Genomic DNA, 23471 nt, shown 5'->3' on the forward strand with positions numbered 1-23471 from the left:
TGGCAAGTTGCCAGCTTAAATATTCATATGAGCCTGGATTCAAATCTAAGGCGGCATGAGGAATGATATCCAGATACTGCCACAGTCACAGATACAGATACGGTTGCGGAGCGAGGCACATCAAGTGCCAGCTGTTGCGGGGGCCATTGGGCGCATTCAAATTAAATTCAATAAATTTTTTACCCATATTTTGTGTTTTTTTTTTTTTGTGCCGCCTCGCAGTTGCAGAAGTCAAACGACGAGCATCGAACGAAATATCAACACTTGCCCCGGCCGGTTGCCGGGTGCCAATGGAAAGGGTTGGGGCGGAGCAGCACTTGAGGCCCAGAAGCCTCAGTCTGGGCCCCACTTGGAATTTATGCGCTCCGGCGACAACATATGGTCACGTAAATTCATGCGACAATATACGATATGATGTCACACACACATGACTCGGTGCTTTATTTTTTATGCAAAGCGTTGTAGGGATTTTTTTGCTCTGTTTTGGTTTTCTGCTCTCCTTATTTTTAATATGTGAGAAGAGACTCGGAGCTGATGGAGCTGGTGGAGGGGGAGACTGGTGGGGAGGGCCTGATTTACGGCAGACAGCCGGCCGCCATGCGCTCAAGTTAATAAGCGTGCCGGCCGGAAAGGGATACTGTCCATATATTCCAAAGAAAGCTCATCTGCCAGTTATTATTAAGAATCTTAGGCAAACTACATTTCAATCGTATCCTAGTACACGATATACTCCGCTTCAATTGTGACAATATTTTGCACTATTTCGGACCGCAGTCTCACCTCTTCTCCTCCTGGCAGCTATTGGTGGAAAGTTATGGCCCGCCCTGCAGCGTTTGGCAGAGTGTGAAATTGGCAAAGAGCAAAATGAAAAACTTTTGGCCAAGCTCGCCCCAAAAAAGGGCACAAAAAGTGGTAGGATAGATAGTGGTTGGGGTAAGGAAAGTTCACAGTTGTGGCCAGCCATCCAGCCATCCAACCAGCCAGCCAGCCTGCTTGCCAAGTTCATAATTTCCCAAGAAGATTTCACAAAATATTAGTTAAACAAAACATAAACCAAAACCTTGCAGACGTTTGTGCATACAAACGTGGGCTAAATCACCTAAAAGCATGCAACATAATTCACAAGACGCCAGCTCCTTGGCCTCAAACACACACACATACTCCCACTCAAGCAGGATACATAGCAGCATCCCAAGAAGCGACGAAGCTTAACGTTTCCGTTTCCTCAAAGCACCACTCCAACACCACCCACTCCGCCGCCCACTTTTAATGGCCCCGAGTTCAGTTTTCGGCAGTTTGGGGATCGTCTTTTGCATGTGCAAGCTAAGTGAATCGGGCCGAGGCTTCCAAGGATACACGCATGGGAGAATTCACTTGAAAAAATATATATTCTTCAAGGATTCAGAAATGAATTTATAAAAATAGCTAGAGCCAACTGTAGTCAGAGATCCGATTAAGAACAGACTACTCATAGGGACTCACAGCCTTCTTGACATTTGATATTCATGATTTTAAATAATTTTAATAATTTCTTCGAGTGTGGGAAAACAAGAAGCAAGGTTGACATTAGCGGGCACGGCGCACAACGAAACCCAATTAGAAGGAAGATATACGACACCAGAGCGAGGCGACGAAACAACATGGAAAATGGAGACCCTCGACGCAAGTGGGGCCATCTTGGATGCTCCCAGCCCCCAGTCCCCAGCTCCAGCTCCTTGAACTGCTCCAACTCCTGCTCCTGGACTCTCAACAATGAAGCGTGTAATTACAAGCGTAAACGGCAGCCAAAGACGCGTTGGGTGGGTGGTGGACCAAAAATCACACGACAAGAGCCATTTTTTGAAAAGGGTTGCACTGAGTTATGGCCCTAATGGTGGTGGTGGTGGTGGTCTCCGGTTCTCCGGTACTCCCGTTCTCCGATACTCCTGTTCTCCGGTGGTTCAGAGGGCAAGGTGGCACATACTCGGTCGTACGCGACGCAGTGCATAATTACTTTACAAGTTCATTATAAACGATCATAAATCTATGAGGAGCATGGAGCCGGTCGACGACTTACAATGGAAATGGAAATTTCAACCTTAGCACTTTCTTTCCTAGCTTTCACCCAAGCCCCTGCCCTGCTCCTGGTCCTGCTCTGGTCTATCCCAGTTGGGCCGTAAATTCCTTTGTCTGAGGGATGGGCGAAACAATGGCAAGTAATTCACTTGCGAAAATGTTATTGATTACGAAACAGGATGGCAACAACTGCGCCACCCGGACAACTGCATCCCCGAGTGCCAAATACCATGGGATACGAAAAATCAGTGGGATAAAAAATAAATTATTTGAAGATGGGATATAAAAATAAAAGTTATCTTGACTTGGGGATTATATTTATTCAAGTTTTTCAAAGATTTTAGATGATTGAGAGTCTCAATAAATACCTAGAAGATAAATTGGAAACCTCAGCCTTAATAAGATAACTTTAGTTTGAATAATATTTTAAAAATTTGTTATATCTTGTAGTATTTATTTTTGACAACCACTGTATAGCGAATGTCCTGCACCTATGCTTGTTTTTGTTGATTTTGCGCAAAAGCAATTTGAGCATAAATCTTTCCAACGACAAACTCGCCGCCTCACACGCACATGCTCACCCAGACGACTGCAACGCGCCAGGATTCGAAATCCTGGAAAGGAATCGGTGGATGGTGTGGGCTTGGCATATGGGTTTCGGTGGGCTGTTGCAACTTTGAAATTAACTGTTAGTTTCACACGTTCTAGCAGCAGTGCAGGACTTGGAGGGAAAAATGGAGAAATAAACGAACAGCCAGCCAGTGAGGCAAAAAGAAAAGGAATTGTTGCTCCCAACTTTCACTTTTCCATGCCAGGCGAATAGTGGAGAAAAAAATACTGGCTGGGAGCAGCTGGTGTGACCCCAAAAAGGCCGAACTCAAAACCCGAACCAAAAAATTCGACACCACACCCCGAATGAGTGTAGTCCCTGCCCCCTGTCTTGGCCATTTCAGACTTCTCTTGCACAGTTTGGACCATAAGTTTGTCGTTTAGTTGGGGAGGCGAATAAAAATAAAAACTTCAAGTGCCAATTATGTGTGAAATTCCGACACTTTTCGCTTGTTTACTTTTATGCGCCCTTAATGAAGTTTCAGCTGCACACTCCCGCTTTCACTGCCATGTGTGTGGGTGGTGGGCGTGTTGCCGCTTGGGTGTGAAATGCGAGTCGGGTACAAGGAGACTACACCGGAAGTTGGTTTAATTAATTAGCCAAAGGTGAGCAGTCTGAAATTTGATTGGCGATTGTACTTATTATGATGAGAGTTAAAGGCCGAGACACGACTATATAATACCCGGCACTCCACTCACCACTCCGCACAATTAATCCGAAAATGCATTTAAAAACACATTCAGTACGATTGTCTTAACTGATGGCCTGAAGAAGAAAGAAAGAGGCCGCTTTCAAGCAGAGTCACAAACGAGTGGGTGTGTCAGATCAGAAGGGCGCACTCGCATGCAATTAAAAGATACTGATGCCGCGATACTCGGATACAGATACACAAAATGGCAACTGCAGCCGCCAGCCGATTTGTATCTGGGAGCTTCTTAGCTCCGCCACTCCGCCAAGGGAAAATCATAAACAATCCGAGTCGCAAGTCTTATCAGCGAGGCGGCCATTTAAACAATTTATTCCATTTTGAGATTCTGCGACGGGGAATCGCTATTTAGATTTGACACTTGGCGTTGATTTTTATTGGGCCGTTTTTCGGGTGAAGAGCGGAAATGTTGCACATTTCCGTTCCCGAATCGGCCATAACTTCCATCGATAATTATCGGGGACGGGACGATGACGTCAGATACATTCAACCGTGTCTCTATTCCGGGTGCGATGTGAGTTGTGCGTTTTTAGTTTTTGTCTAATGAGCTTTGAAATCGTGAAAATATTGTCCGATGGCGATGCTCTCCGCAGATATGAAACAGCTTGACATCGCGCCATTTATTTATTTATACGAGAGATGTCCGAGTCTGCTGTCTGCCATGTCCGGATTCTGGGCTTTTGGCGGGCTAACCCAGACACAGACACAGCCACAGTCCTCACAAATCCCATCCCATTGAACGGCTTCATCTTCATAGTCACGCTTCGGTCACATCTTCCTCAAATGGCTGTGCTTGTGCTTCGCATCTCAACTGTTAAAATTTCAGTCCAAGTATCTGTATCTGTATCTGTATCTCTCAATCTCCATCGATGCGTTCCGCCAGCTGTCGCTGTTTTGTATCTGTATCTGTGTATCTGTGCCCCTGTCTCAGTCTGAAGATGAAACTGGAAATGGAAATAGAACTTGAAACGGAGCCAAAATAGAGTCGTTGATTATTTTAATGATGACGCCGAGGTTAAAGCACGATGAGAAGGCGTTCCGCACTCTCACACACTCCAAGAAAAAAAGCCCCTACATGGGGCTTGAGTCTATGTATGTAAATATGGAAATGGCGTGCCGCGTTCACATGTATATTTTTATTTTATTTTGTATTTGCTTTTTTTTTTGGGGAAGAAAGGGGTTCGACTTGAAGGGGCCGGGTTCGGGGCCAGGGAGGGGCGTTCCCATCGCTCATTAATTGAGCTATTAAGATAAACCCACATCAAATGCCACGTTCAGCTCCAACGCGTAATGGGCTATGGAACTCCAGCCATCCACTCCGCGATCTCGGGGCACTGGGTCAGTCAGGCAGGCAGAGTTGGTGTGCCAATGATGGCATTATTATACAATTCACATACCGAATAGAGACAATAACCAGTCGAATGTATTCATTCATATACAAATTGACTTTTAATTGCCGTGACATGGCAGCTAAAAAAACATTCGCTTTTTGTTCGAAATGAAAGCGAAACGCTAGAGACTTGACATCACAAAGCAGCGGAATCTATAATATGGAATGGTTTAAATCACAATATGATTAAATAATATGTTCTATAACAGTTTAATTAATTTTATTTCATCGTCAGGGGCAGAACCCCTTGCCTTCCAAGACATCCCCACCTAAATTGCAAGCTCATCGGATCCAGTCGTAACTCAAAACTTAAAACATGCCATGGACCCCTGAGTGGTACGATCGCTCTGGTCACTGGCCCTGAATCGAAGCTACCTGTTGCAGCAGCAGGAACAGGAACAGCTACTGCGAGTATCTTGAAGCTTGCAACTTGCCGTGGCAATGAATTATTTTAATGACGAGAGAGCCCCTTTCGATGGTCCTGCTACGTATGCGTAAGAAACGCCGCCATATCGAGATCCAGTCCGACTGGAACCAGTTTCTCGGGGTCTCCGTTCCATTTCTCAGATCATCAGACAGCCATTCAGCGTTGCGCTTCCAAGCACCAAATTACCAAAAAAAAAAAATTACAAAAATAAGAAAACATGGAAAAAATAATAAAGTAAGCAGACTTGTGCGTGAGGCTTAAGCCTGTTCGTTAAGCGGATTTTATCGAAGATCTGCCAGAAATTTCACCAAAGGTGCCTTTTCTTTTTCTCCCTTTATTTTTTTGGCCACAATTACGCGGCAACGCAATTTGGGAGGCTGTACGCGCCACGAATTCCACGATCCGATTTGAATCGATTGCTCATGTAAGGAATGCATGCCACTTGCCACATAATTTTCAGCTCCGAAAAGATCTCAATTTCAAGTGGAAGTTGCTCCATTGGATGCCCTGTTCGAAATGCAGATTCAGTTACCAAATCCCAGCCTCGGAAAAGCAATTAGAAACTGATTGCCTAGGTGGTGCCTGAGAAAAATTGAAAATTCACTTCCTGGCTGCGACAGACATAAGATACTGCCCAAGTTGGGGGTGCACACCCTAAACGTGTATCTCAAAATTTGATAACCACAGCAGCTGCAGTTGCGGGTTGCAGGTTGCAGCTTGCAGGATACTACAACTATGTATGTGTGTGTCTCCATGTGTAGCTCGAAGATTGCGTTCGTGTTCGTGTTGGCAATTGCAACTCAATTGCGCATTTGCCACCGCAAGCATCAATATCTGGGCATAGGCATAGGCACAGGGGCCATAATCACGTCTGAGCATAGATCCAAGGAAGCAGAGCCCCCCTCGGAAGCAGAAACTCCTCCCATGACAGTTCCCATGACTCCCTGCGGCCAATTTAATTGACAGATTTAGTGTTGCCCGATTGGCAGTGCGGAAAATTAGTTTTCCGTCTCCCGAAGCCGAGGCTGACTTTCTGTGGCTTTTGTGCCAAGTCGCATTTAATTGTTTTATAGACACTCGAATCCGGAATCCGGAGACCATGTACCTCCTCTACTCTATACCTATTTACGTCCGTATATACACCAGTGGGTGGGTGTGTGCGTACATCATCGCCGGGAAGGTGAAACACGCCCCTGACAAACACGCACGAAAATAGATTTAATTAAATTGCGAATAAAATGCGTGAGTTTTGGGGGAAGGGCTCGGGGTGGACACACCACCACACACACATGTGTGTGTGTGTGTGCCCAATCCAATTAATCGATGGCCAATCGATTTCTCTTCAGCTTTCGCCCGAAAAGGGTTCCTGTGTCCATGTCCTTGCTGAGTTCTTGGAACAAAAAAGGGAATTAATTTCCGGTTATAAATGATGTCCGCAAATCAGGCAGCCGAAAGTTTTCCTTCATTCTATGTCCCCACTTCGATTCCCGGTAATCGTGCCACATCTAAATATTGTATCTTACAGATACCGGGAATAGAGAGGCACCGAGTCCCCCAGTATCTCAGAAATTCCAGGTGGAGTATGGCGGCTCCCCCAGATCCAGATAGCACATGACGATGACAAAAACAAAACATAAATTAGAAAGAGTAAGATGCCGTGATAGGGCGGATAGGGGGCTCTACGAGAGCTAGCCGAAAAACAAAATCGAATTAAATATAAGTAGTTGTCGCACACACTCGCAGATACATAGAATATCTCGTATCTCTAGCCTCAAATGTATCTGTGAGCTGGTGTGTATAAATAGTTATAATAGAAGCATAGATCACACGGTGTGCCGCATGCAACATGGAGTCGGCGTCACCTGGAGATTTATGGCCGCTTGGAACGCTCCCGCCTCGGGGTGAGTCAGTCCGTCCCGCAAGGCGGAAAGAGACGAAGCTACCCTAGGCACACGGGGAAAAGGAGGGCTATACTAGGTATAGGTATATCGCTCCGTTTCGGTTCAAAGTTCGCTGCAAATGGGAAACACGTAAACTGTCAAAACTTTAAATCCCCGAGGAATTTAAGTTAAAAAATATAACACGTACTGGTGGGGACTTTGGGGCACAGCTGCGCTGCCAAAAAGAGACCAGAACCTTGAAAATGTGTCTTCAGGAAACCCCATGGAAGGCTCCATGGAAGACCAACTGGAACAGAATAAATATTCCGAAAAAAGATTTCCTCCACTGTCCCGCCACTCTGCCACTCCACTCCACCACCATCTATCCTCATTTCCTCCCTTCCAGGCTTTTGGTTCGTTTAAATTATCTACGGGAAATTTCGCGCCTTGCCATACAAAGTTTTATTGTGCCCGCCCCTGTCCACCCAACCTTCAGCCCCCCGGCACATACCAGCATTTAAATTATGTACTTAGAAATACACAAAAATTTTCCAAAAGTCTACAAAAGAAAATGGCACAGCAGAGCACAGCAGGACGCAGATGAAGAAGAAGCCCAAAGCCCGAAGCCCGAAGAGGAGCGAGCCAGCAAAATGAATTTCGCACTTTTTCGCATAATAAATTTTGAAACTTGGCCAGCACTGGAAAAAAAAATGTAAACGGCAGTGCCTGGCAACGGGAAAAAAATCATGGCAAAGTTTCGTAAAAAGTTTATTTTTGCATATACAAAGCTGTGGAAGGAGAAGACTGGGAGGGATTTGAGATGGCGAGGAGACCGTGGAAGGAAAAATAGTCGGCCGGCGAGTGACAAATTCCATTTAAAATTGCCAAGAAAAGCTCGTGTACTCCTCAAGGCGACTTTTTCCTCCCTTTCATGGGGAGGGAACTCCTAAATAAAATGGAACTTTGGCTAAATCTCAGCGTGATGTATTTCCAGGGATTTAAGTTAATCAGCAAACAGGTTTAGGGCCAAAATGAATTTATTTATTTTACTTTATGCCATTCTCAGAGAGAGAAAAAGCGAAAAGAATAAAAATAATGGTACTTGGAATTCATGCTGCAATCATCGAGGTTTATTAAAAATTCTCAAAAACATATTAAATAAATACTGGTGGAATAAATAGCCAAAAAGCCATTATGACGACAAATTTGATGTCGTCAACTGTCAGTGGCCAATTTTCTCGCCCATTAAATTGGTGTTTATAATTTCGGGAATGCATTTTAAAAACAAGCCCTCATTATACACACGTAGTATAATATGTATTGTACATATCAGCAGATATACTAGATGATAATTTCTTTGTTTCGTCCTGGCCATATTATATCCGTATCGTTTTTATTGTCTATAAAATTTTTTCGCCATTTATTTAACGCAATTCTGCACACTCACCCACCGCCCCCCGTGTGTGTGTAAGTGTGTGCGAGTGAAAGATAAATGCGTTTTCACTTTATGACTTTCGTGTCGGCATAAATTTGTTAATACCTTTAGGCCAAATTTATAACATAATAAATGCTCATAATATTTAACTTAACATTTCGCCCAGGCCCAGGTTCAGGTTGAGGCCCAGGCCAGGCCAGAGAGAAAGACTCGTTGGCCAAAATGCGAAAGTTAACATGATTGTGGATGTGGCTGTTGGATTCTGATAATATCAGGCATCGTCTGGTTCTGATGCTGATGCTTCTTCGACGTTGGGCGGGAGACGGCGGCATATGGAGCGAAAGAGCCGGGCCAGGCCAGGCCAGGCCAGGCCAATTGCATTTGCACACACGAAATTGAGTTATTGCACTTGAAGGCAAATTAAACTTCATAAATATTTAAAATCAGAGATTAAACACGGCATTGTGCTGGCCTGTCTGTGACTCTCAGGTTGCCAATTAAACGGGCATTATCTGGCATAACTGCAATTTAAGTAGCAACTCTTCCAATCTCCCATACTCAAGCCAAATACTCGCACGTTTCTCCATTTCATTTTAACGTTGCAGTTGCTGGTTGCATGTTGCTGGTTGCACGTTGCTGGTTGCTGGTTGCAATGACAGCAGCAACATTGCCGGTGCAACGGCGGCAAACGATCAATTTAAAGTAACGATCTCGATGCCGAAGAAACAAAAAACCGCAACTGCCAACTGAAAACTGGCAAATGGCCGATACTCGTAAAAATGAAATGTATTTTTTGCCGGAGATTTCCTTTCCTTTCCTTAACTCGGCTGCTATTCCAGAGCATGGACGAATGTTCCGGCCTAAGTTCGAGCTGCTTGATGATCGCCGCTACAAAAATGAGAATTTATATTTACGACTTTGGCCAAAACAAGACCGCAAACAACAGAGCAAACAAATGCTGTCCGTCTGTCTTGTTGCCATTTTTCAATTTTATTTTCTGGATGAAAGGCCAAATATAAATGTTATTAAGATCATATCTACTACTTTGTCAATGATGCTTGTATGGGTTTTATCTTCTAATAACATTTGAGAAAAATTTACTAACTAAATAATTCTATTTTTTGAAATATCCTCAGGTACAAATGGTCTGCGAAGACGCGGCCGACAGACGTACACCCGCTACCAGACCCTCGAGCTGGAGAAGGAGTTCCACACGAATCACTATCTGACCCGCAGACGGAGAATCGAGATGGCGCACGCGCTCTGCCTGACGGAGCGGCAGATCAAGATCTGGTTCCAGAACCGGCGGATGAAGTTGAAGAAGGAGATCCAGGCGATCAAGGAGCTGAACGAGCAGGAGAAGCAGGCGCAGGCCCAGAAGGCGGCGGCGGCAGCGGCTGCGGCGGCGGCGGTCCAGGGCGGCCATTTAGACGGGAATTAGGCGGGAATTTAGACGGAATTCTGATACAAAGCAGCAAAGCACTATATTGTAACAAATGAACTATTTACTTAAATGAATAATATTTAAATATTTTGATGGTACTTGTGCGAATACGACATACGAAACTTAACCTAAATCGAACCGAATGGAATTATTTGAAGTGTTTGAGAAGCAACCGAAAATACGTAATTCAAATGAAAATACAAACTAATTAACTAGGCTAAGTAAATGAAAGTAGTGGAAAGTGTGCAGAATATAAACTAAATAGATGTAAACAATAAAAAAAACACACAAAAATCTAATATAGTTTCAAGCAAAGAAATGGAAAAATTCGCAAACGTAAGATTTATGTTAAAAGTAAAAACAAAAAAAACAAAAAATAAATAAAAATAGTAGAGAGATCACTCGGAATCGAACCCTCTGTCCTGCCCCTTTGTTGCTTACTTGCTATGTTTAAAATTTTTAATTAATTTTACAATTTCGCAAAATACTCAAAAACTAAATGATATACGATAAAAAAAAAAAGAAATGTTAAACGCAAGCAAAATTCTGTTGATATGAATTTTTGGTAAAAAAAAAAAAAAAAACAGTTTTAAACCAATTTAAGATACATAAACAAAACACGATGAGAAAGAAAATTATGAAACTTTAACTTTAATATAAATAGAATTTGTTAGCAAAGTAAACATATTACAAAAATGATGAGAAAAATGTGGGAGGATCGAATATTTGAATGTGTATAGTTTGTGCTTATTAAATAACATAATGCAATTTTAGTTAACTCTGTTTATTTTTAAACGAATTTGTTTAGTTCTCGCCCCAAACGACTAAAGTGAAGCTGTTTCTTTAAGTAATGTGTAGTGTGTTTACATTTTAAATTAAATTAATGCTTAATTTTATTATTATTATTATGTTTAGTTTAATGACAAAGCGTTTATGAGATTATCTGACAGAAGCGATGCGAAAAGAAGGACGACAAATCGTTTGCTCCGGCAAACGCAAATAAATTATTGGTTTTGAAAAAATCTAAAAAAAGAAACAAAAACATAACGAAGTTGACGAATTCATTTATTGTGTTATTATTTTATTCTGCCATTGTGAGTTGATTTTGTACTGCAAATGTAAATTAGCGCCATGAGTTGTTTGCGAGTTTGTTTTTAGAGAGAATGCATGCGAAATTGCTTTTGATCTCGTTTCCGTTGATTGATCGTAAGTTGTACGATCTAGAGAGATACTCACCACGCATACCCATACCCATACCCATACCGATAACGATAACGATAACGATACCAATATATAGTTTAGTGGATGTGGATCCAACGAGCTGTGCTCGAATCTGGCCTCCTGCGCCATCACTTCATCCTTTAGTTGAGTTTCCGAACTTAGCCCAGTTAGGGGGCCATCCGACCCGATGATGCCCTTCACAAGATGTATACGTAACTAGAGCCTAAGATTCGAATATAGATATACATATTTATAAATCTTGATATATATTTATGTATTTATATATGGAAATCGCGTAAAAACGGAGAAACAATAAGGGGAGTAATATCTGCGAAATGGAGACAGATGCAAATACGTAAATAAGAATAAGTTAAATGTTATAGATTTTAAAAGCAAGCAGTGCAGATGCTATCGCAGATGCCATCGGAATACGTTAATGTATACATACACTGAAACAAAAATCTCATGAGAAACTATGAGAAGAATAAGGACGAGGCAGACGGCAGACGGCAGAAGGAGATGAGTGGATTGAGAGGGGTATTCCCGCAGCCACCGCAAACCAAGAATAGACGCTAAAATACAATACTTAAAGATTTAAATGTGGATTATCGTAGCAACAGATATACGTAAATAGAGACAGTAAATCGGGGGAAGTCTTGCATATAGTACTAAATCCTACCACTTACCTACTACTTACCTATGTAATACCATTGCTAGTGGCTTTTACTTTCGAACCGAACCGAGCGGCTAACAGCCTGCCTGGCAGCTTATCGCGAGATCGAGAATACTATTTTTCCTAAATACTATACGTAATTTCCATCAGACCTACAGATACTTTGCAGCTACATTTTCTACTCGTATGTACTTTTGACCCTCCTCCTGCCCACCCCCCCCAAAGAGCGATCGATCGACCGCCATTAGGATCCCCGCAAGCTCCGTTAATACTTAATCTTTGTAACTCTAATTTAAAGCCATTCTATGTTAGCTCCGTAAGTTGTAAATTATCAATATAAACTATACGTAAAAGAACAAACACAAAACAAACAGCAACCAGTGAGAATGTGGAAAATGAAACAAATAAATTAAACAAAATGATTTAAACAATTTAAAAAATGTCTGGCTTTCACTTGTGGGGGGTAATGGAATTCGATTTCAGGTTCAACTTATAAGGGTGTTCACTTTTAGCCATATTAATTAAAAGTGAATATATCTATGCACTTTATATTTTATTTAATCTAAGAATATTTTTTATCAATTTTAAATACTGTAAATTTGAATTTTATATTTGACAAAATGGCGCCACCATTTTTATACTTTTATTTGACACATGTAAAATGTAAAAAGGTTTTCACATAGTGTTGCAAAACGTTTTTGGTTTAGATGGCGGGAATTTTGAAGTGCTTTTAAATAATAAAAGGATGTCTTCATCGTTTTGTCACATTTTTTACTAGCTCAGTTTCCTTAAATGATTTGTACATCGATTCCCCAACAAACTGCATAAAAATCTGGAATCAGATAATTTTGTGCATTTTTTAATCAAATTTTCTGTATGGAGTCTACTGTATGGCCCAAATTGAGGGCTATATATATTTGCCTGTTTTGAAAAACATTTGAATCAAAATTTTGAATTTATATTAAAGTTTGACAAAGCTAAAAAATAGCTTGGAAAATATATTTTGAGTACAGTTTTCGCTGAATCTTCCACTGTGTGACAGCAGTGTAGTATTCCCACTCGCTTGAACTCAATTAGAGCCCCGGTCTCTTTAAAAACGTGTTTTGAGATTAGAATTATGAGATTCAGCTTAAAAATTCAGCAACATTCGCCAGTTCACTTGGTGAGCTCGGCCGGACTGGTTCTGATCTCGGAGCATCTGTCTCAGATTGGTTTTATTCAGTACGCATTTATTTAATGCATATTTATGTGATTTTTTAATAATTTTATGCGTGTGCTCTGTTCTTAGAATATAATGAAACTAAAAGTGCTTTTATCAAAGTTATTGTTCTTGAGTGTGTTCTTCACGAGGTTATCAAGAAGTGAGTAAAGTTCAGAATGATAATAAATTCAGATGAAAATAAATGTGTACTATGTGTACATGGTCCAAGAAAATATGTAGTGGTATACACACAGATACAGATACAGTCGTCTCGGCGGGAGCCGGTTCATCTTGAAACCGCGCAATGCATTCCCCCTCCAGTGAGATCGGATAACCTGATCGGTGCTGGTGTTTACGGAACTGAATAAAAGGTGATACTATTGCCGGTTGAGTCTAACAGCTGACTGGGACTGCGACTTATCAAATGGGAGGTTTCCACGAAACCTGATTCATGAATCATGAATAGAGTTTTGTGGCTTTGATTTGAATAATAGAGCCTCGTTTATCACCCACAGCACTGGCCGAATGCACACCCAATCAGTTCGAGTGCGACAACGGGAGCTGCATCTCCCAGTACGATGCTTGCAATGGCGTAAAAAACTGTCCGGATGGCTCCGACGAAACCGTAATGATGTGCATCGCCCAGGCGCAGCACTGCACCAAGCCGTACTTCCTGTGCACCTACGGAGCCTGTGTCATCGGAACAGCGCCCTGCAATGGGATTCAAGAATGTGCCGACAACTCGGACGAGACCCGGATGCGTTGCAGCAACGAAGACGAACTGCGTCAATACAATCGCATCCTTCAAGGTAATTGCCAGTGAGTATTCTCAGGAAAGTAAGCCACTCAAGTTTATGTTAAATGTGTATTCATTTCAGGGAAACCGAGATCAAGTGTCCTTCTGGAATTTGCATTGACAAGAGTTATCTGTGCAATGGCGCGGACAACTGCGGCGATGGTAGTGGGTATGACGAGTCCGTGGATTTTTGCGGGCACATGGAATGTCCCGGATATTCGTTTAGATGTGGCACCGGTAGCTGCATATCAAAAACCCTGACCTGCAACGGTGAAAACGATTGCTTCGACGGTTCAGACGAAGCTCCAAAGCTGTGCAACACCACTCTGCCATCCAGGATTGGACAGGACACGGTGACAACGGCTGTAAGTGGACCTACGAAACGAGGTTGTACCTTGCCGGCGGGTGATGAACGGCCAATTGCCAAGGACAAACAGAATCGGATTCTCACGGATCCGTTACCACGCGGATTCGTGTATTTCTCCTGTGAAACGGGCTATGTCCGTCAGGGAAACGAAAAAGTGTATTGTTCCAACACAAATGTTTGGAATGACGAAGTCCCAAAATGTGTGAGTGAGTATCGGCTGTTGCTTCCCCAAATATACATATGTTCTAATCATTTTATGATTTATAGAATATTGTACCAACAAGAATAACGAACTTTACGGATACTCCACATCGGCCAGATGTACCCTCAACGGCCAGTTGGTGAATTGCAGCAAAACATTGCACGAACCCGGCACGGAGGTCACCTTTACTTGCAAAACCGGATTCAATAAGCCTCTCTTTCCGTCCCATAGGATGCGCTGCGAGAAGGGCGGTAAGTGGAGCGGCGGACGGACTCCTTGTGTCCAGGATTGCGGTGAAATAGCCACGCCCATAAAACCGTTCGCCTTCAACGGCGTCACGGTCAACAACACAGTGGTACCGTGGCATGTGGGCTTGTATGTGTGGCACACCGAAAAGTCCTACCACTTCCAGTGCGGTGGGTCATTGCTCACTCCGGATCTGGTTATAACGGCGGCCCACTGCGTCTATGATGAAACTAGGCGGGAAGCCTACAGTACAGACACATTCAAAATAGTGGCGGGAAAATTCTATCGCAACTACGATCAACAAACCAACGACGTGCGCAACGGCGTGAAAGTTATAGAAATTGCTAGGTAAGTAAGAAATCGATTTGAATTATCTTGGGAATACATGAGATCATCCCCATAGGGAGTACAATGGACGGGCGGCCAATTACTTCCAGGACTTGGCTCTCCTGAGCCTGGAAACGCCATTTGAGTTCTCCGACATAATCCGTCCCATTTGCGTTCATTTCGCCTCCTTTGCGGAAAAGGAGTATATTAATAACAAAGTCGGACAATTTGCCGGCTGGAGCATCGAGGACGATCACAAGTTGCAGTTTGTGACGGCAGAGTCGAAGGACAACTCGATGTGCAAAAAAGAACTGCAGGACATCCAGGCGGACAAGTTCTGTATATTCACACACGGAAAGTCCCTGGCCTGCCAGGGTGATAGTGGCGGCGGATTCACGGCGAAGATCCAGACTGACTACTTTGCCAGGAACGCCTACCGGCATCATCTCTACGGTGTGATTAGCAATGCACCCAATGCGGATCAGTGTGCCACCAGTCTGACCGTGATGACCAATATCCAGTACTTCGATGACATGATCCAACGGGCGATGGATGAAAGCAGGACCAGAGCCTGAGGCCTCACCTAAAAGCTGTCTTGTGATTAACCTACGAATACATAGTTAGGTCGTGCCAATACGAATTTATTTTAAGATTTTAATAAAAGTAGTCCCAAAAATTAGGAGTTTTTGGGAAAGGAGTACTCCATCCATGTTAAATATTATATATTGGAATAGCATGTAATGGGGGGATTATGTTTTGATTAGTTTTTGGTTTTAGCAGACTCGCGTATGTTAAACTTTGGAACTCGATCCTTTCTGGCCAATATTTTGTTGGAGTTATCCTCAATGTTGATGGCACTAATGATCAGATTCACACGCCTCTCAATGACTCCAATGAAGAGCTTCACGTTGTGGACGGTTAGGAAGGTTTTGGTGCTCAGCACATTCAGGATGGGCGCATCATCGCATGCCAGTTGCCTGCAACATTATCATTCCAATATCAAATAGTACAGATTTCAAGTTTTAATCCCACCTGAATATATCCTCGATGCCCTTCAATAGTTGCTCCAATCGGATGCTTAAGGTGCGCTTCCGTTCGCGAGTTTCCTCAGCCAACTGCTCGATCCGATCCCGTTCGGCGTTCAAATAGTCCAGAGCCTCAGTTTTTAATTTAAGTTCCTTTTCGGTTTGTTCCGACTTTTGGCGTTCTGTGGAGACATCAAATGCACCTCAGAGATCCTCAAAAAGGATCATCCATTGCTCATCCAAAACTCACCAATTTCGTCGGTCAACTCCTGCGTGGAATCGTTAAGGACCTCCACTTCGTGACTCAGCTCGTTCACATAGTTGAAAAGCGCAAAGTTCTCGTCCTCCTGGCGCTTAAACTGCGCCACGAGTCGCTCGGCATCCTCCTCGCCGTAAAGTAGTTTGATCTTTTCAATGATGTCCTTGTATTCTGTGAGCTGTCGCTCATAGTTCTCCTTCTGGCTTTGCTTTTTGTCCAGCTCCCGCTGCTCCAGCTCCGGATTGAGCCGCTTCTGGCCCTTAATATCGAAGAACTTTTGAAGCTTAGAGTCGTGCTCCAAGCGGCGCTGCATCTCGCGCATCTCCTGGATGTGCATCACCTTGTCGTTCTCGTTGCGATCCTTCAGCACGGACAACTTGTTGCAGAGCTCCTCCCGTTGGTCAAAGGCCAACGTCGACTGGTCGATCAGGTCCATTATGAACTTTTTTCCCTCGTTGAACTGGCCCACCATCGACTGCCACATATCGTTGAAATTGGCCCTATTTAAAAGTTGTGATAGATTTTATGAAAACTTGTTGTTGTGCGACCTGCTCACCGATCCTGCAGCATATGATTAATAGCGTCCCGCATCTTGCTGTTTTCAGTTAGGACATCGCTGCACTTTTTGTTCACCACATCGAGGCGGTTCTCCAGCTTCACGACGCTCTTCTGCACCTTACAGATGGTGTCCTTGTAGCAATTGTCCGGCACTTCGTTGCGACGCAGTGCATCGATCTCCTTCTCCATTTTCCGGATGTGACCTTCCAGCTCCCAGAGATTGGTCCTTTCGTTCTGGAGCACCCTTTGAAGGTCGGTTTGCTGGTTCTGAAGTGCGCCGAGTTGCCTCTCCTTCTGCAAGGAACAGGAACGTTTTTTAAGTGGTAGGATAATTGTATTTTAGATGAGGATCGATTGAGAGTACATTGGTATTCTTGCGGGCGTGTGTGCCGCCCTCGAGTGCCTTTATTTCCTCCTTTAGTTTTTGGTGCTCCACTTGTAGCACATTAATCATGTGGTTTTGCTTCTTCAACCGCTTGGCCTTCTCCTCGAGCAGACCACGTAGGTCCAGCTGAAGTCCACGATGCTGACGTTGGAGTCTTAACAGCTCCGCATTGGCCAGCTGGTCCAGTTCGTTTTGATCAGCCATGATTCCTTGTTCTTCCGGCGCTTTAAGTCCTTGCCGTTCGGTTCAGGCTTGAATCTATTGATTTGGGCAAGTAAACAACTTTTTTTGCAAAGTGGTATCCTGGCAACTGTTATTTTGGGTTTTTGTCCTTAGTCTTCTGAATAGTTCTCTTGGCGCCAAAGTAACGGCTTTTTAAATTTCTGTTTAAATTTCTACGGTCTATCGAAAGTCTATCGATTATGTCACTGAGTTGGAAACAGTGGCGGATCTAGGGGGGGGAGAAAGGGGCAGTCGCCCCGAGGCGCCAAGACTAAGGGGCGGCAAAATTGGTGCAAAAAAAATTTTATCAATGCAAAAAAACGCCGAGCCCGCTCTTGAATATTCAAACTTGCTTTTGTTGCCGCGCTTTTGCATACTCTGTAACCGCTTGTAAGCGTCTTTTTCCCCGAGCGCCAACGAGGCTAGCTCCGCCACTGGTTGGAATACATATCTACGGATGACTAATCAGCCCATGTTGTAGGAAAAGTTTCATTTCGCTAGTCGAGTGGAAGGTGTGGAAGAATAATTAAACATGTCGCACCGGGATTTTTGCGGATACAATCCCCCTCCATCAAATTTCAAAACGTTCTTTTTGCCGAAATACGAGGACCGTCTGAAGCGTCTTCCCAACTTTGGCAAAATGCGCCGAGAATGGGAAATCGAGAAACGGCCTCTGCTCATAATGCTCCATTTATTTGCGGATAATTTTGGAGCTTTGGAAAAATGGATGGATCTTGCATATCAAGTGGCAGGTGCCGACGGTCTGGGGCCCGAGATGGACTTCTACGTGGACGACTTGTGGGCGGGTTACATCTTCAATGAGGAGGATTTCTCATTTCACCGTGGCGATGAAGGCACTTCCGTAGACTCACCTCCTCTGATATACGGGGTAACGTCTCTGGGTGAAGTGCATTTCTTTGGAGGTTTCGACGGACCCAAGACCCCCAGCTTGGTAACTCTAGGTGACTTCTGCCGAGGACTGATTAAAGGAGGTATCGAAGACCCCACACCCAGTGATTCCATTATCACGGACATTGACTTGACCACCTGGAACGAGATGATCTACTCAGTGGATGAGGACCTAGCTGTGTGCTTCTACAACTCTCAGCAGAACGCTACAACAGTGAATGATAGTCTGATGCAGAATCTGGAACGCCTTGGAGGTCATCTAAAGCAGGAGTCAGTGCGCCTGTGCAAATTTGACCTTCGAGGAGGCAGTGCACCGAAGAAGTTCAGCATCGAATCCGTCCCCGCTCTGTTTTTCCTACCGCGCCATCAGAAGACTAATCCCGTAAAGTGCAAATATGAGCTGGGGCAATGGTCTATGATAAGATTCGTGGCTGAAAATTCCAGCAAAGAGCTTAATTTCTATAATCGACGGGGGCACCGGAGACTCCATGCAGAGTTGCTTGCCCACATGAGGGAGTTCTTCCGTATCAATATTGATAGTTCCTAGAAATTCTTTGGAAAAAATATATATAATCGATAATCAAACACTTCTACTACTAGCCATTGTGTTTTACGACCATTTTGAGGGGCGGAGATAAAGAATATATGACTAACAATACATTTTTTCAGTTGTCCAGCAACCTTCAAAGTGATCGCACAGTCTAGTAACATGTCACGATTTATTTACGAAACTATTTACACTCTGGAAAGCCCAGGCGAATTAAATTGTTGGGAAAAATACCATTATTTGGATAAATTGGAGGATCGCCTAAAGCGCATTGGCGACGAACAAAAAATGAGACTCGACTTTGCAACCAAGAGACGGCCTCTACTAATAATGTATCATGTGTTTGAGGACTACACTGATCTTTTGGAAAAGTGGTCGGATGTGGCATATGAACTGGCAGACCCGGACAATTTGGGAAAAGAAATGGACTTTTACGTGGATAAATATACCTTCATGTTGAATGAACCAGAGCAATCGTTTATTCGTGGACCCGATGGACGTACCCTGGATAGAGCTCCACTAATATACGGAGTAACTACTCACGGCGAATTGCGCTTCTTTGATCGGATCGGGGAATCCCAGGAACCCAACAAGGCCACTCTACTTGACTTCTGCCGTAAACTGATTAGTGGAGTCCGAACGTATCCCGATGTCAAGGACATTGACTTGACCAGCTGGAATGATATTATCAACTCATCAGACGAGGACATAGTTATTTTTTTTTACAAAGGAGGTTTTAAACCTTTCATTGATAGTTTTTATCATTTGGGTGATCTATTAAAAAAGGACTCAGTAAGGCTGTACACAATGGATATTAAGGGAGGTGGTGCTCCTAAAAATTTCCCAAAAGTGGAAGACAATTGGGATATTTTTTTCGTACCACGAGGTCGAAGGGACAATCCCGTTCCTTATCGCGATCGGAATCTTTATCATTGGAGTATGTTACAATTTGTAGCTAAACACGCCGGTGACGAACTCCTTTTCTGTGATAGGCTTGGTGTGAATCGTTTTCATGGGGAAATTATGGAATATCTTCAGGGTTCGATACATATCGTCGAAACATCCCAACGCATCCCACTCTGCGATTTATTCATACATAAATATATTTTCAATGGAGATCATTATATACAACAAGAGAGATAAGATTTTTAAATTTTCCGCCTTTAAGACGGTTGCTTTTTTAATTATCGATATAAGGTATTCTGATTTATCGATTTGGGTGATGGGTTGGGAAATCCAACAAATAAAATATTAATAATTAAAACAAATGTCAAACGATAATGTTTAAGCTAATAAAGGAAACAGATCAATATGCCATATATCTGGACCACAAAAATCTTATAAACGAGGCCTATAAAGAGTTTCAACTCAGGCAGGAACTGTTTCATTTTGAATTAAAAAAGACGCTTAAGGAGTTTGGGGCAAAAAAGCGTAAAAGAAAAGCAAACGACAAGGAGTCCGAACCTCAGTCTGATCCTCAAGTTATAGAGTACTTGGGCCTTTTGCCAGAGCCCGCTCCAATAGGGGAGGCCAAACCGTTGGCCAAATGCTGGGAAAATTCCTACAGCGTGCCGCAGCTTCATGGAGCCAACAAGAGCGGCCGGATGCAGCGGTTCCAGTACCAGGAGGACGTGTATCTAATCCCAGATAGAGCCTGCTTCTACAACCACAATGTGGACCAGTTGCCAACCCTACTACCCCAACTGCTGCCTGCCTACGACCTGATTGTGATGGATCCCCCATGGCGGAATAAGTATATTCGTCGGTTGAAGAAAGCCAAAAAAGAACTTGGCTATGGCATGATGGACACCGACCAGCTCGCTCTGATGCCACTCTCCAGTCTCATCCATCCACGGTCACTGGTGGCCATCTGGTGCACCAATTCTGGGCAACATCAGACTGCGCTGGAGCAGCAGCTGCTCCCAAAGTGGAATCTACGGCTTGTGCACAAGTTGCGATGGTACAAGCTAAACACTGACCACCAACTGATTACTCCGCCACAGGCGGATCTCATCCAGAAACAGCCCTACGAAATGTTATACGTGGCCTGTCATACCAATGCTGCGCCGGATTATGGAGAGAATCTACAGAAAACACAGCTTCTAATGAACATACCCAGCATAATTCACTCTCACAAGCCACCTTTGTTGGAATGGTTGCGTGAGCACATAGTCCTCGAAGAGGGCCAAAAGGAACCAAACTGCCTGGAACTCTTTGCCCGCTACCTGCAGCCCCAGTTCACTTCAATTGGAATGGAGGTACTTAAACTAATGAACCAAGAACTGTACAATTGTTGAGTTTTAACAATTTTATTTGTGTACTGTTAATGAGAGAAAATGCAGAAGAATTTTGTGTTTTTTGGGGGGGACCGGACGAATTTCGTCCAGAACTAAATGTTAAACATTTAAGGGTGGCGTGTGTGTGGGTTTTGTGTTCATTTTTTTCGTAGTTTTTGTTAAATTAAGTATTAAAGGATATTAAGCATTATTAATACACGTGGTTTGTGGCAGGATCTACTCCTGGCCCTGGGCCATGGCGGCCGGGTTAGTTGGCTCATTGCCGCCACGCTTCTTCGACCCAGAGACGATGTCATCGATACGCAGCAGCAGGATGGCTGTCTCCACGGCGGTCTTATAGGTTTGTAGCTTCACGGCCAGCGGCTCCCAGATGTTCTTAACGTTCATGTCCACAATCTCGCCAGACTCGCCGTCGATGCCCCAGGCGCAAACACTATCTCCAGTATGGGAAGCATGCTTGGCACGCAAGGCGGTAAGGGCACGAATTGTGTTGGCACCGCAGTTCTGGGCCAGGGTACGTGGGATGATCTCCAGGGCGTGGGCAACGGCTGTGTAGGGTCCCTTGACCTGTTTACGGGACAGCAGCTGGGACACAGCCATCTCCACGGCTCCGCCACCGGGCACCAGACGAGGCTCCAACACTAGGTTGCGAGCCACATGCAGGGCGTCCTGCAGGTTGCGCTCCGTCTCGTTGAGGATGTCCTTGCTGGCGCCGCGCAACAGAATGGTGCAAGCCTTAGGATCCTTGCACTGTGTCACAAAGGTGAAATAATCATCACCGATCTTCTTGATCTCGAAGAGGCCAGCTCCCGTGCCGACATCCTTCTCGGTCAACTCCTCAGTGCGGTTCACGATGGTGGCTCCACAGGCGCGGGCGATGCGCAAGTTGTCCGTTTTGCGCAGACGGCGAATGGCGGTGATTCCAGCCTTTAGCAGATAGTGCTGAGCCAGATCTGAGACTCCCTTCTCGGTGAACACCAAGTCAGGCTTAACGGCAATGATATCTGCGCAGATACGCTGAACAAACTCTTCCTCAATCTGCAGCATGCGGGTGAAGTCCTGCTCCCCGATGATCTCCACGTTGGTCTGACTCTCGCCCTTCTTGTACTCCAGCGAGCAGTCGAGCAACACGATGCGCGGGTTCTCAATATAGCGCCGCATCTTGGGGTGGGTCACATCCTTGTTAATCATCACACCCTTCAGCACACACGACTCTTCGATGGCGCCGCCGGGAATCTTCTCAACCTTGGCGTAGCTACATACAAAATATTAAATGGGAACATATTACAGCATCCAATGGACTTCTTACCGCTTAATGTCAACCTCCAGACGACCATTCTCATTCAGGGTCACTGTTTGCACGGCGTCGAGGGCGATTTTCACAGCCAGATCGGACCATTTGCCGATGAATTTGGTGCCAACGCAGGCCTTGACCACCTCGGCCATTTTGGCCTTGTCCTTAACATCCAGCAGCACACTCAGGTCGGTCTGCAGATGGCCGACAATGTCTTCGAGAGCCTCGCGGTAGGCACGAATGATCACAGTGGGGTGGATCTGCTGCTGCAGGAAGGGCTCAGCAGCGGCGAGCATCTCTCCGGCCAACACGATGACCGAGGTGGTGCCGTCACCCACCTCTTCGTCCTGTGTGCGGGCAATCTCAATCATGCTCTTGGCGGCCGGGTGCTGCACGGTGATCTCGCGGAGAATGGCATTTCCGTCGTTGGTCATCACAATGCCGCCCATCGGGTCCATCAGCATCTTCAACATGGCCTGGGGGCCCAAGCAGGTGCGAATCACATCAGCGATGGCCTGTTAGAGGACAAAAAGGTTTTCCAATCAGCAGATGGTCGCCTACCAAACCTAAACTCCCAGACATGTGAGTCACTCACACACACTCATACCTTTCCGGCTTGAATGTTCTCCAACTGCACTTTGCGGCCCGATTCGCGCTTCGTGTTTTGGCCTGCGGGCAAAAAAGTTTGCTGATTTGGGGTTCAGCCACAAGGAATTTTCATACTCACTCAACACGAGAATTGGCTGCTGTCCACCGAACATGGTTTGGGCTTTTTAATTTATTTCTTGGCGAAAAACAAAACTCGTGCAGGCGCTGCCGCTTTTCAAAGAATGTGAGGTTAGGGCGCCGATGACAGACGTTCTGGAAGATTCGATAGACAGGTCCAGTCAGCTGATTGGTGTCCGAATAGTAGGGTCTCAACAATCCCCAAAGTTCACACTAGGATATAAATGCTTTTTTAAAAGTAGATTTTGAGGAGAAAAACCTTGATTTAA

General features: G+C 44.4%; 6 protein-coding genes across 11 annotated transcripts in view; 4 read left to right on the forward strand and 2 right to left on the reverse strand.

Annotated features, from left to right (window-relative positions):
- Positions 1 to 10994, forward strand: part of LOC6500705 (homeotic protein ultrabithorax) — a 71656-nt gene extending 60662 nt beyond the window's left edge. For all 4 annotated transcript variants that reach the window (XM_001953725.4, XM_014911195.3, XM_014911196.3 and 1 more), the window contains one exon: positions 9640 to 10994. In XM_001953725.4, coding sequence (XP_001953761.1) covers positions 9640 to 9944 — 305 coding nt within the window. In that variant the 3' untranslated portion in view covers positions 9945 to 10994. The remainder of the gene's footprint in view (positions 1 to 9639) is intronic.
- A 1996-nt stretch (positions 10995 to 12990) lies between these two features.
- Positions 12991 to 15680, forward strand: LOC6500706 (modular serine protease). 3 transcript variants are annotated; one of them, XM_014911198.3, is made up of 6 exons: positions 12991 to 13062; positions 13130 to 13202; positions 13558 to 13861; positions 13921 to 14411; positions 14473 to 15001; positions 15057 to 15680. In XM_014911198.3, the coding sequence occupies exons 2-6, from the start codon at positions 13136 to 13138 to the stop codon at positions 15553 to 15555; spliced, it is 1890 nt and encodes a 629-aa protein (XP_014766684.1). In that variant the 5' UTR covers positions 12991 to 13062; positions 13130 to 13135; the 3' UTR covers positions 15556 to 15680. The 3 variants fall into 3 exon arrangements, with proteins under 3 accessions (XP_014766684.1, XP_001953762.1, XP_044569997.1); XM_001953726.4 differs by having other exon boundaries at positions 12991 to 13202; XM_044714062.1 differs by lacking the exons at positions 12991 to 13062; positions 13130 to 13202 and adding an exon at positions 13396 to 13413.
- A 10-nt stretch (positions 15681 to 15690) lies between these two features.
- Positions 15691 to 17658, reverse strand: LOC6499857 (coiled-coil domain-containing protein 63). The gene is made up of 5 exons (XM_001953727.4): positions 17187 to 17658; positions 16821 to 17116; positions 16256 to 16764; positions 16013 to 16187; positions 15691 to 15957 (listed from the first exon to the last, which is right to left on the reverse strand). The coding sequence occupies exons 1-5, from the start codon at positions 17409 to 17411 to the stop codon at positions 15741 to 15743; spliced, it is 1422 nt and encodes a 473-aa protein (XP_001953763.1). The 5' UTR covers positions 17412 to 17658; the 3' UTR covers positions 15691 to 15740.
- A 292-nt stretch (positions 17659 to 17950) lies between these two features.
- On the forward strand, positions 17951 to 20206 carry LOC116654573. The gene has a single exon (XM_032449862.2). It carries the CDS (start codon positions 17962 to 17964, stop codon positions 18883 to 18885), a length of 924 nt encoding a protein of 307 aa, XP_032305753.2. The 5' UTR covers positions 17951 to 17961; the 3' UTR covers positions 18886 to 20206.
- LOC26514457 (N(6)-adenine-specific methyltransferase METTL4) lies at positions 20166 to 21402 on the forward strand. The gene has a single exon (XM_014911804.3). The coding sequence runs from the start codon at positions 20166 to 20168 to the stop codon at positions 21180 to 21182; it is 1017 nt and encodes a 338-aa protein (XP_014767290.1). The 3' UTR covers positions 21183 to 21402.
- LOC6499856 (T-complex protein 1 subunit gamma) lies at positions 21176 to 23358 on the reverse strand. Its single transcript, XM_001953730.4, has 4 exons — positions 23204 to 23358; positions 23084 to 23145; positions 22492 to 22991; positions 21176 to 22437 (listed from the first exon to the last, which is right to left on the reverse strand). The coding sequence occupies exons 1-4, from the start codon at positions 23235 to 23237 to the stop codon at positions 21399 to 21401; spliced, it is 1635 nt and encodes a 544-aa protein (XP_001953766.1). The 5' UTR covers positions 23238 to 23358; the 3' UTR covers positions 21176 to 21398.
- Positions 23359 to 23471: the final 113 nt, after the last annotated feature.

Source organism: Drosophila ananassae, chromosome 2L (assembly GCF_017639315.1).
Source record: "Drosophila ananassae strain 14024-0371.13 chromosome 2L, ASM1763931v2, whole genome shotgun sequence".
In the NCBI taxonomy this organism is placed as follows: Eukaryota; Metazoa; Arthropoda; class Insecta; order Diptera; family Drosophilidae; genus Drosophila; species Drosophila ananassae.

What these genes read in the sequence shown, in the direction of transcription:
- LOC6500706 (XM_001953726.4), top strand. Translation starts at nt 13,136, where the DNA reads ATGAAACTAAAAGTGCTTTTATCAAAGTTATTGTTCTTGAGTGTGTTC. An exon ending in ATCCTTCAAGGTAATTGCCA is followed by an intron (nt 13,862 to 13,920) that starts GTGAGTATTCTC and finishes TATTCATTTCAG; the next exon opens with GGAAACCGAGATCAAGTGTC. An exon ending in AAAGTTATAGAAATTGCTAG is followed by an intron (nt 15,002 to 15,056) that starts GTAAGTAAGAAA and finishes TCATCCCCATAG; the next exon opens with GGAGTACAATGGACGGGCGG.
- LOC6499857 (XM_001953727.4), bottom strand. Translation starts at nt 17,411, where the DNA reads ATGGCTGATCAAAACGAACTGGACCAGCTGGCCAATGCGGAGCTGTTA. An exon ending in ACGCCCGCAAGAATACCAAT is followed by an intron (nt 17,117 to 17,186) that starts GTACTCTCAATC and finishes TGTTCCTTGCAG; the next exon opens with AAGGAGAGGCAACTCGGCGC. An exon ending in GGCATCGAGGATATATTCAG is followed by an intron (nt 15,958 to 16,012) that starts GTGGGATTAAAA and finishes ATAATGTTGCAG; the next exon opens with GCAACTGGCATGCGATGATG.
- LOC116654573 (XM_032449862.2), top strand. Translation starts at nt 17,962, where the DNA reads ATGTCGCACCGGGATTTTTGCGGATACAATCCCCCTCCATCAAATTTC.
- LOC26514457 (XM_014911804.3), top strand. Translation starts at nt 20,166, where the DNA reads ATGTTTAAGCTAATAAAGGAAACAGATCAATATGCCATATATCTGGAC.
- LOC6499856 (XM_001953730.4), bottom strand. Translation starts at nt 23,237, where the DNA reads ATGTTCGGTGGACAGCAGCCAATTCTCGTGTTGA. An exon ending in GCAGCCAATTCTCGTGTTGA is followed by an intron (nt 23,146 to 23,203) that starts GTGAGTATGAAA and finishes TTTTGCCCGCAG; the next exon opens with GCCAAAACACGAAGCGCGAA. An exon ending in CTGGAGGTTGACATTAAGCG is followed by an intron (nt 22,438 to 22,491) that starts GTAAGAAGTCCA and finishes TTTTGTATGTAG; the next exon opens with CTACGCCAAGGTTGAGAAGA.